At 35.3% G+C, this 12459-nt stretch overlaps 1 protein-coding gene across 2 annotated transcripts; it reads right to left on the reverse strand.

The window, feature by feature from the left end:
• Window positions 1-679: 679 nt before the first annotated feature.
• LOC149676702 (uncharacterized) lies at window positions 680-4912 on the reverse strand. 2 transcript variants are annotated; one of them, XM_089837766.1, is made up of 2 exons: window positions 4710-4912; window positions 680-4599 (listed from the first exon to the last, which is right to left on the reverse strand). In XM_089837766.1, the coding sequence occupies exon 2, from the start codon at window positions 4382-4384 to the stop codon at window positions 785-787; it is 3600 nt and encodes a 1199-aa protein (XP_089693892.1). In that variant the 5' UTR covers window positions 4385-4599; window positions 4710-4912; the 3' UTR covers window positions 680-784. The 2 variants fall into 2 exon arrangements, with proteins under 2 accessions (XP_089693892.1, XP_089693893.1); XM_089837767.1 differs by having other exon boundaries at window positions 4666-4912.
• Window positions 4913-12459: the final 7547 nt, after the last annotated feature.

Below are 12459 nucleotides of genomic sequence, written 5' to 3' on the forward strand. Positions count from 1 at the left end.
TCTAACTGGCAAAAAATTATAAGGTACCATTTTAAATAGTTCCGACTTTAATTCGGGATTTAAACCAGGGTAAGCGCAGTGGTATACATGGAACTCTACCAAACGAGCAACTTATCATAGCAACAAATTTTAAAGCTACGCAATTAAAATTGCGTTCTGCAAGCCTTACCTTATCTTGCGGCGTCCATATAGTTTACACTATTGTACAGTTTCATATCGTTTCTGGCTACAAAACTTTCAGATCAAACACTTAAATTTCTATTAGTCTACTTTGCCCATACGGAAATAAAATAGTTAATACCAGGGATAGATTTAATTTTAGAAGTTGGAATGGAGAACAGAGTAATCTGGGCGCGCGTCAGAGTCGGGACGGAGGGGTATGAAAGAAGAGGCGGGTCATAGCGACGGAGGTAAAAGGGAACAAGGTATTTTTCGCCGACCCCGTCAGCAACGTCATTCAAACGTAGTTTCAGTGAGCCAATAAGATAATTTAAACTTTTCGTTACGTGTTGGAGGGAGGGGCTCTATACTGGGCTATGAGTCGGATTGAAGTAAATACTAACCATTCTTCATTCCTACTTCTAAAATTAAATATATCCCTGTTAATACGAAATCCCCGAGGCTCAAGAAGTGAAAAATATTCTACCTCTTGTGTTTTTGCGGCAATACAACTTTTGAATAAGTGTAAAATAAAAAAAAAATCTTTTATTTCAGAATCTTATTAAAATTCATCAAGTACAATAAGTAAATAATCATTATCAGCTTAAATCAATAAGTCCATTAGTTAAAACATTATTGACTGGCGAACTACCCAACTCAAATCAACAGATTCATTATTGACTGGTGAAGAAAAGGATGGGACCGACCACTCGCTGTCGCTAATAGAAATACCGTTACGTTCTAATTTAACATGACAGGGTTTGACTTCGTGGTTCAAATGAGGACTAGAATATGTCTTTATATTAGCCGGGTCCGATAATGAATTTAGGCTTGTTGGGGACAAATCCATTGGGCTTTCAAGTACTTGACCTTCGGGTGTTAGAATCTCTTCGACAAACTGGTCTTCAACATCGTCTAATGCCTCCGTCTTCACACTTTTTCTTTTGGCGTCCGGTAATGAATTTGGGCTTGTTGGGGATAAATCCATTGGGCTTTCAAGTATTTCACCTTCGGGTGTTAGAATCTCTTCGACAAACTGGTCTTCAACATGCTCAATATCCTTCGTCTTCAATCCTTTTCCTTTGGCGTCCGATAATGAATTTAGGCTTGTTGGGGACAAATCAGGGTTTTCAAGTATTTGACCTTCGGGTGTTAGAATCTCTTCAACAAAGTGGTCTTCAACATGCTCAATATTCTTCGTCTTCAATCCTTTTCCTTTGGTGTCCGATATTGAAGAATTTTTTGAGCTTTCAAGGACTTGACCTTCGGGTGTTAGAATCTCTTCGACAAACTGGTCTTCAACATTGTCCAATGCCTCCGTCTTCACTCTTTTTCTTTTGGCGTCTACTATTGAATTTAGGCTTAATGGGGACAAATCCTTTGGGCTTTCAAGTATTTCACCTTCTGAGATACGTTCCAATTTAACATGACAAGGTTTTACTTCGTGGTTCAAATTAGAAGGACTAGAATATGTCTTCATATTAGCGGCGTCTAATATTGAATTTAGGCTTATTGGGGACCAAAAATCTTTTGGACTTTCAAGTACTTGACCTTCTGGTGACAGAATCTCTTCGACATTATCTATAGACTTCGTCTTCACTCCTCTCGTGGCGTCCAATATTGAATTTAGGCTTATTGGGGACCAAAAATCTTTTGGGCTTTCAAGTACTTGACCTTCTGGTGACAGAATTTCTTCGATAAAGTTGTCTTCAACATTATTGATAGACTTCGTCTTCACTCTTCGTGTGTCTCCCAATATTGAATTTAGGCTTATCGGGGACCAGTCCTTTGTGGTTTCAAGTGTTTTACCTTCAGGTGTAACAATCTCTTCGGCAAAATGGTCTTCACCATTTTGCTCGACTCTTTTCCTCTTGGGTGACTTTGGTTGTCCAACATCTTTGGGTACTGTTAACTCCTTTTCAACTCGCATATCCGCTAAACAATATTTCCACTGATGAATTCCTGCTGCGTATTCCGAATCGAGGTTTTCTTGACAAACGCTACATTCAACAATTTTCGGCACGTGTTTAAACGCGTGATTGTTGAGAAACATTTCTTTGGTAAACGAAGCATCGCAAATCGCACACTTAAAATCGCATTGTCCTTTATGTTGCAGAGATACGTGAAGTTCATACTGGTTACGAAAATCAAACGTACATCCACAATTTTCGCAATGGTATCTCTTCATTTTCCGTTGCGTATCGACTTGGGTAGATGTTCCACCTTTGGCTTTTTTTGAAGAAGGTACACTTGTCTTTCGCGAGTCAAGTACCACGTGGTACCATTCGTGGATACCAGCTTCGTATTCGGAGTTGCAAACGGTTTTGCAACGCGAACAATCGCTAACATTTTGGATGTGTTTGAATTGGTGAATGACTAAAAACTTTTCAAGAGTGAAGGTCGCTTTGCAAAAATTACAGGTGTAGGGCGTCACACCCTCGTGTTGCAATTTACGGTGCAATTCGAAAGTATGAGAGTTTCTAAACGAACATCCGCAGTTTTCGCAATGAAATTTCAGTTTAATTTCCTTAACTTTTTGGCGGCGGCGCTTTAAGCAATCGTGAAAACCTAATTCGTATTCGGAATCTCCAATAAATTTACAACGAGGACACTTTATCTTCTTCTTGGTGTGTTTGACAACGTGGATTTCGAGAAAATTTTCTTGGTTAAAACTAGCGGTGCATAAATGACAACGAAACGGAGTTATTCCTTTATGTTGAAGATCAGTATGAAGTTCCAATTGCTTCGGTAGAGTAAAACGACAACCGCAATACTGGCAATTGAACCTTTTAGCTTCCACGTCTTTTGTACTCGATCTCTTGTTAACAGTCGTCACTAAGTCTTCTCCAGTGTTTTCTTCTAAGGCTTCGATGGCTTTGAGTTGATCCACAACGTGTTTCCATTCGTGAAGTTCCATACGATATTCCGAATCACATTTAATTATGCAACGCTTGCAAGTAACTGGTTGCGGATTATGTTTACGCGCGTGATAGTTGAGATATTCTGGCGAATTAAAGCTGGCTGTACATTTTTGACATCTGTAAGGGTTTTCCCCTTTATGTTGAAGTTCACGGTGAAGTTCTAATGGCTTAATTTTCTCGAATAAACTTCCGCAATTCTGGCAATTGTAGCGTTTATAACTGGAAGAAACGCCGTATTTATCGTTGGATGGAACATTGTTTTCCATTGTCTCCCCCGTTTTACTTTCATTATTTTCAATGACTTGCATTCGATCCATAAAGTGTTCCCATTCATGTATGCCCATTTCATATTCGGAATCGCAATAAGTTTTACAATCTTCGCAAAAGAATTTTTTTTCCAAGTGTTTTACTACGTGAATGTTTAGATAAATTTCAAATGTGAAGTTAGCCTGGCAGGTTCGACACTTGAATCTAGTTTCTCCATCATGCTGCAATTTTGTATGCAATTCCAATGATTTTTCTTTGGGAAAATTGCATCCACAAATATGACAATGAAATTTATTGTCGCGCGTCTTAGATTTACGCGGTTTGGATGCTTCAGGATGGGTTTTAGCGTGTTCTCGAAGTTCTTTAGACGTTGGTAGATTTACATTACAAATACGACAGACGAATTTGGCTTCTTTAACTTTATCGTGCGTTTTAATGTGTCCGATTAAGAACCGTTTATCTTTAAATACAGCGTCGCATAATTGGCATGGGAACCGTTCAGTTGCGTGTGTCCTCTCGTGTTTTTTCAAATAAGCTAATTTCTTAAATTTTGATTCGCACATCTTGCATTGAAATGGTTTATCATTGGTATGTGTCGAGCGATGCACTTTCATGTCATGGGAACGTTTAAAAGTTGCTAGACAAATATCGCAAATGTAGGGGCGATTGTCCAAGTGCGATTTCATGTGGCCTTCGAGACGAGTTTTTAGTTCGTAACGATAACCACATTTTTTACAAACAAATGGACGGTTTAAATCATGTTTTTTTAAGTGCATGTTCAAGTGAGTTTCAAGTTTGAATCGAACATGGCAGTGGAGGCATATAAATGGCTTTAGTTCTTCAGAGTGGCCAAGAATATGGCGGCTTAATTGACGTTTCTGCGCGAAACGTTTCCCACATTCATAACATTTGAATTTAAAAGCTAATTCTTCTTCAGTGTGTGTTATTTCATGAACAACAAGGTCTAAATTATTTAAAAATATGGAGTCACATATTCCACACACGTAATTTGTCTCTGGTCTTTTAGCGATACTCATTTTAAAATTTAAACAGTCACTTATGTGTATCTGTAGTTTCTGTACCGGTTAAAGTTTAACCCATTATAGTATTCTAATATCTATGGTTTAACCAGTACATGTAGTCATGTACAATAGATCACGTGTCACTGACTCAGACAGAACGACTACCAGAAGCCCTTGAAGTCCCTAAGCCTTGGCTACAAATTTATATTACCTTCCTTAACTTGCGATTCCTATTGAAGTCGTCAACAATAAAATATATTATAATTTAATGAAATAAATTTATTAATTAAACTTACATTTATTTTACATTCCATTGCTTAAATTTTACTGTGAAACTTACCTGAATGCTTTCGAAACGTAGCCGGCAGACCCTAAAAGATAAACGTAAACAAATATTGATGGAGTAGACGACAACATAATTTAAAACTCGGTTCAGTTCAGTTCTTGTACTTAACGTGTACTGCTCCTAACAAACCATCAAAACATGAACATTTATCCGTTTTATCCCCTAGGTTTGACATATTTCTAATTAAAAAGTGGGATTAAGTTCTTTAAGTACTTGCTGTAAGCTATTTTAAATCAAGGGGTGCTCGATCGAGTTTCGGAATTTTCAAATTTTCGCGGGCGGTTGGTCTGACGTCACCGAGAGACCCCCGAGGGGGAAGAATGTTTGTTTTTGCTTGTCAAGGCCATTGATTATACGAATAGGGAAGCAATTTCAAAGTTTTCAAACTATTTTCATCCCATTTTTTGTTATTTTTACGTGCAAAATGTTCGAGGGAAGAGTTTTTATTACATTATTTTCAATAATATTGTTGAATTTAGGAGGCTGAACGCCGAATAATTGACCATGGTGTTTTTGACTTTTTTGCTATTGCCAAGGCCCAAGGGTATTTGATTATTCAAATTTAAGGATATTTAGTTATTTTTTCTTTTAGGGCTTTAAAATATGAGAGAGAAGTGTTTTTTTTTCTGTTTATCGTTGAATAATTTTCAATTATATTCCCCATCCATTGTAGTACTGAACTTTACAACCCCAATGGCTAAACTTTGCAAATTTAAGGTAAAGAATGGATAATTGGATATTGAAATTGAATGCACAAACTACAATAGTTTACATGTTTCAGAATTTGAAACAAACCAATTTAAAGCAATGTAAATTATTGTGGTTAATTATTGCAATATATTTTGTCTACATAGCGAGATTACGTTGGATATATTCAAGAAAACTGATGTAATTCTGGAATAAACACAAACATTCGTTGCTAATAAACACTTTTTTTTATTAAATATGAATCTTTAACATAACAGATGAAAGTTAGTCTGACTTGTAGAATCATTTCTAGGAACATTTTTTTATTAAATAATAAATATGAATCTTTAACGTAACAGATGAAAGGTAGTCTGACTTGTAGAATCATTTCTAGGAACATATGTTTATTAAATAATAAATATGAATCTTTAGCATAACAGATGAAAGGTAGTTTGACTTGGAGAATTATTTCTAGGAACATAAGTTAATCTTTTATTAGATTTATTGTTTTATTATTTGATATGATAATGCTTATCACAGAATTTAAAGGGCAATATGGCTTGGAGCCTAGTTTCTCGAAAACGGAAACAAGTAAATTTAAAAGATTCTTATTTCATATCACAGTTTTAAAAGGCAAAAGTTAATGGTATTTTAAGAAGCATTTCAAATAAGATAGGCTAAACTCTTAAGCGGGTGAAACTAATGAATTATCTTGTTCATTTTTTTGGCCTTTTTCCGACCACTGTCACCATTTTCAGCATCTGTTTTTTTGACATTATTAAGGAATTTTATTCTAATGAATACTCTTAACTTCACAAAAGATTGTACTAATTCCTTGGGTAATGAAGAACTTTGCAAAATTAAATCACTGATATTTTTGACTAGATTTGGCTCGTTTGAAAGGGAAAACTGTGGTAGATAAGATCTAAAAACTGATTCGAATGTATTAACAGTTGCTAAAAATGAAGAGGATGGGATTGCTAAGCCTCCGTAAGATAAAAAATTTGCCCAAGATGGCAACTCATAACTATGGTCCGAGAGTGTTTTAGTTTCAGTTAAGTTCAAATCAGGAAACTTTTTGTTATGCTTTTTCGCTAGCCAACCCGCGCAAAGCTCAATACCATTTTCCTCCAACTTTGAAAAATCACTCTCGTCCAATTCATTAGTATTCTTAATAGTTTTTGATGAGTCACTATTTGCTAAATATGTTTTATTGTCATCAATCAAACTATTAAGATCTGCAGCTGTGCTGCAATCTGGATTAATAGGTTCTATTGAGGCTTTTTTAAAGGCACTAGCTAAAACATATTCTCCTTCCTGAAAAGATGGAGAATTTACAATATCACTAGAAAGATACTCAGATTGGCTTAAATCAGACGTATTGCTATTTTGGTGACATACACCAGGATTTTTTCCCAGTATAATCATTCTAATTCGGTATATTGAATTAAGAGGCGTTGGGTGATCATTTAAGCCTCCTCTAGTACGAACCTGAGAGAAAAAATTCTCGAGGCAGTCTTGATTTAAACGATGAGTTAAGATATATTTATAGCCAAATTTATTTTTAAGGTCAAAATATAAGTCTTTAAGAGACTTAATAGAGATCAGCAACCCTTTTTGAAAAATTTGTAGGCATTTCGTTCCTTTACACCTCATGTCATCTATTAGATTAGACAATTTCATTTAATGCCTCTAACTGCTCTGTTAAATGAACACCAAACGCACATTTAATTTTAACAGGATCATTTTCAGTGTAGGAATTGAAAATTTGAAACCACGCATTGACCTTTTCTATGAATTTGGATAGATTTTGGTAGTCTTCAAGATTTTCATCTGAAGAATGACTTTGTTTTTTGGAAATGTAAATTGAATATAATGCTTTTGAAACATTGTTAGATAACAGCTGAGCAGCTAGTTTTACATTTTGCCTTGTTGGCCCTCGGCATTCCAAATGAATTGCTCTTAGTTTGTGACACATTTTAAGTTCGTTAAAGTCTAATTTTAGTAATTCGTCTAAAGGTTTTCTATTTACATCAACATCCCCATCTTCCAGAATAAATCCCTTGTCCAAAAGCCAGTTTCGAATTAATTTTAGTGCATGGGGTGCATCTGCGAAGCAGTAAATTAATTGTTCACTAACACTAGGATGATAAAACCAATTTCTGTTAATATTTACTCCAAGTTCACGCCACAACCCCATGTTCCCTCCACCCATGTCACAAACTGTTGATACAACAAGATATCCAGCTTCGTGAAGCTTGGTGATAATTTCTAACAGTAAGGTTTTTGTCATTTTTTGGTCAAAGCCAATGTATATTGGTTGTTTCCAATTTCCATACAGCCCTCGGACCATAGCCACTTGCATTTGTTCATGTTTGCCCACTACCTGGTCTGCTTTAACATCATACTCATATTGACTTTGAACTTTCATTTCATCAAATGTCAAAACTGCAAGTTTCTCACGCGTGGGTTTTACACTACCAGTAACTTTCATCAAATTTAAAACATCTGTCAATATACCTTGTCTTAAATTTAGTTTAGAGGCGTAAGCTCTCAAGGTAGATAGACCTGGTAGGGGAATATGAAGGTCCTTTTTCAAAAATACGTAGGCTCGTTTGCTAAAATAGCGCAGGGTGAATGCATTTTTTAAATCCTCAGAACCCCAATTAACCCTTTTTTTCCCCAAAAGTCTCTTTATCTGACTATCTGAAAACACCACCCGCAAAATATCAGCTAATTTTGAATTATACTTTGCTTTTTTGTTTTTCTTGGTTTTTAAGGCTTTGAGGTCTTTAAGAGCTCTTTTAGAAACAAGGGTTTGCATTGAAAGTTGTACTTTCAAGTCTCGAATTACTGTGTCTTTTTGCTTACGTTGCTTAATTACTCGACTACGACTCTTTTCTAAAAAGCTTATTCTAGCCTTTAAGTTCTTGATTAGATTAATATTTTCACTGGGTATTTCTACAAGATTTCTTGGTGTATCTTCTTGGATTGGGGAAATTTCAACATCCACAGCATTTTGGTTGTTAACCATTTCTGGCATTTCATTACCTTCTGATGCAACAGACGTTGATGCTATGATATCTTGGGCAGTTTTTCTTCTGTTTCTTCTACATAACCTTGCCTCTCTGTCACACAGAGAAGCAGTTTTTCCAGTGTTACATTGTAATAAGTTTTCAGTTGGCACTGCATTGAACTTTAACACTTTGCGTTCAGGAAGCCCTAAAAGTTCCGCTTGCATATCACGTTCAAAATTATCATCTTTGAAGTGTTTGGAACAGATTCGACTAGTCGATGGATTCCATTTCCCAACCCTTCTACATTTGTTGACCCAAATTTTTCTAAGCCCAGGTTCTTTAGGAAAAGAATAATAACGAATATTGGCTGTAGACTTATTATTTTTGGTTTTAAGCAGACTATTGTTACACACGGCAACTGCACATCTTGTTCCCGGCATTATTTACCAATTTACACCTTCCCTAAATAGAAAATAATTATAATCTATTAAATTACAACCGTATAGAGAAAGTTCTGACAGAAATTATCATAATGGCACAACTTCTTAAAGTTCTTCAACAGAAATTATTACCAATTTATCTACTTTTGTTATTACCCAAACGCCAAACGTCCAAAACCATACCCAAAGTCTTTACCATAAGCCTTGCCCATTGCGCTACTTTTAACTTTAAATTTATAAGAACTCAACGGATGTAACGTTTAAAAACCTAATTAAGATAATCTACAGATCAATTTCAAGAGTTAAAAACTTACAATTCAATAAAATTGGCACTCTATCTTTACTCTAAATCCAATCAACCAGCCATCACAAATTCAAAATCATCGAGCCGTTTGTTTTTTGGGTCTCTCAGTGACGTCAAAACTAACAGCCAATGAACAATCTTTAAAAAAGATAAGCTTTTGACCTTGATTGAGCAAACCTATTATAGCGATTTTATACTTTACTAACCTTGATTTTAAATAACCCCTAGTTCAATTTACGTCTTAAGGTTTCTTTTGATCGAACATATGAGTCTCCCCTACATCCCGAACAGTGGGTGTTGGTGGTTGAGGGGGGGGGGGACACCTGACTTAAGGTTAATAAGAAATTGGTAGTGAAATTAAAGAAAGACGTTTCTTAGAGGCAGGACGGTACCGAGTGACACGGGCTGGTTAAAAAAGAGGACGTGGAAGGCAACGCGATGAAGGAATGTGAAAGCGATGTTGCCTAAATGACCTACTTAGCTAGAATGACCATATATCACCCGCGCCATAAGTAAAATAACACCAAAACAAAGTTCCTGGTTGTCGGTAGAATCCTTTGTGACTTAATCAAAGGAAATATAAGTACTTATTATTGAATTTTAGTCAAGTGGTGAAAAACTCGTTCAAATTATTTGATTTTATTTTTTTTTAAACTCCTCGTGAAAGGAATATTTTAAAACTTGTTGAATAAGTTAGAATCCATTGTAGTAGTATAGGTTGAAAGAAAAAAATGGTGAAGATTTTTATCGATAAATTTATTGGAACAATCACGATTTTTTGGCGGGCAGACAAATCGTAATCTCAGAAACGATATCGAAAAATTAAATCGCTTTATTTTCTTTGAAATTCTCACACCAGAAAAAATAACTGCTTTTGAATTTTTGATCAAAACTTGATATCAAAATTTTAAATATTATTTCTTTTATTTACATATATACATTTCAGATATACATATACTCTAGTTGGAAACACTTTAACACCTTGATTAGAACACCACAACTATAGTTAACTTGATTCCTTAAACACTATAATTAATCGAAATAAAACTTAATTTGACACTAAAAAGTAATATTAAATCCAATTTTTGATTGAAAACAGATTCAAATTTGAAAGTGTACCAACACTTTATGAGTCGAATCAAACTTGGTTTAAAAATCTAGATTATGACGTCACTGGGGTCTCGAGCGGTCATCGCGTGACAAGAATAAATCGATCTTAAAGAGCTTCTACGATAACCCTAACTTCGATAAGATTTCTCAAGGAAATTGAGGAGAAGATACACTAAAACCTTCACTCCATATCAGAACCTTTTGGTCCTTTTAGGGTCATCGATTCTTTCAAAGTTACCACGTGGGCTCCCCTTTAAGTACTTAAAAAAATGGAGTCAAGGCTATAACATGAATTTTCGTACTTACCAGTATGTCATAAGTTTATAAGATATGTTTCATAAGTACGTTACTACCTATACTGAGATCTAGTTCAAAGGAGAACGACAAGCGAGAATTGACTACACTGTTTTTCAGGACTTTCTATACCTATTTAGTCTGTACTAAGCCTTTGACAGCGCCTTATGCACCAGGTGTCGCTTTACCTTGAATCTATGACAAGCTCTCAGTAACCAGTGACAAACTTATGGAATATATCTTATGAACTTATGGCATGTCCGATTAAGCTTAATTAGGTCAAACGTTATGCATGCGAAACGTAGTGTAAGACTTTGTTTAAACCCGATTTACTTACGGACCCCATGTTGCTCCAAGTACCAAATTGCAATTGTCTTCTGTGTATTGTTGTGACATCGTTGTAAGACTCCAAGCTGCTACTGATGAACAACGACTTGCTACAAACTAAAATCAAATAGTCCTCAACTATCTCATTAGGCTTAAATTTCAAACTTGCTTGTATCTTCAGAGTAACGAAACGTAATCTCGATGAACTTCTGTTAAATTGTAAAAATATGGAAATTCAGGAAAAGAAATAAAAGAAAATCCATAATGCAGTGATTATATGAGTAGTTAGTTGTTGCCGCCACAAATCGTCAAACAACAAAACTTATTCGGGCGTTTCTTGTATTCGAGTAAGGTACCTATATGACGAAAGAAATCGATACTTCTGTCGTGGGAAATTTGAAATCGATGAATACCTTGATGTAGAAGGCGTTTAAACATATGCCAACCATGCTTCTAATGACAGAGCTTGAAATAACCTTTTATCTAGCTACGGACAACAATCAAAGCTATGGTATGCATTGTTAAAGGGCTAAAGAAAATTTCTCCCCTCTTTGTTTGAGGAACGATAAAAAAGTACTGATTCGAATTGAACTACTATAGCTTTTCTCTCTGCTGTAACGAAAAGGCCTGGCAGCACTGTGGAAACTGTAAAACTGATAAAAAGAAGTATAGGGACGCGGCAATAGTTGCTACCACGAACCTTCTCATGACGTCACACCCTCCTATCTCTTACCTCGGTTTTGGCGGCCATATTGGAAGTCGTCAGCTCAGGCCATACAATACTTACGTCACGTGCCCGTACCACTCTATACGGGATAAACCCCTCCCACCAAACGTCAGATCTACGCTTACCCAATTACTTTAATTCCCCTTACCACTTTATAAAATCTTCCACATGTGTAGATGTAAATGGGATTAGCCGTCTGAAACTCCGCCCCTTTTGCTGTATCCCTATTAAAATTGAGTTTAAAGATAGTGATTATTTTGCAACGTCTCATAAAACTGTCCACCCTAAGTTATAAAATTATCAAATTTATGTAAATAAGTAGACGGAATTTTAAAAATCTTTCTTAAGCGATCTAAATATTTTTAAGACTTAAGAAAGTTAAGAACTACCCACAAACGCTCATTGCAAAACTATTTAGTTTTTTTACAGAAAAAATAATCCTGTTAACATTAAATAAATCCTTTAAATCTAATTTTGACATTTGTGTAATATTTAGTTACTTTATGGGCCTCAAAAATCGTGAATTTTACTTTGAACCCAGAAAGGGGCCTCTTTGTAGCACCCTTTAGTTAAAACTAAATTTCGAAATATTATTTCGAACTTGGTGATAAGTTAAGACTGGTACATTCGTATCTGGTACGATTAAAATGAAAAATTAATATCCAAATTCTTGAAAATTAAATTATTTCAATATTTAAACTAATGAAATTTTTTAACTTACGTGGTCGATGAAGACTCTAAAATTAAAAATAATTAAATTTTTTCTTATGATAAAATTAAATTTAGAAAAATTTCAAGTTAACTTGAGTTAGCGACTAATGAGAACCAATAGGGGACA

Source organism: Phalangium opilio, unplaced genomic scaffold (assembly GCF_054372755.1).
Source record: "Phalangium opilio isolate 3A_F unplaced genomic scaffold, DU_Popi_V2 ptg000045l_1, whole genome shotgun sequence".
NCBI lineage: Eukaryota > Metazoa > Arthropoda > Arachnida > Opiliones > Phalangiidae > Phalangium > Phalangium opilio.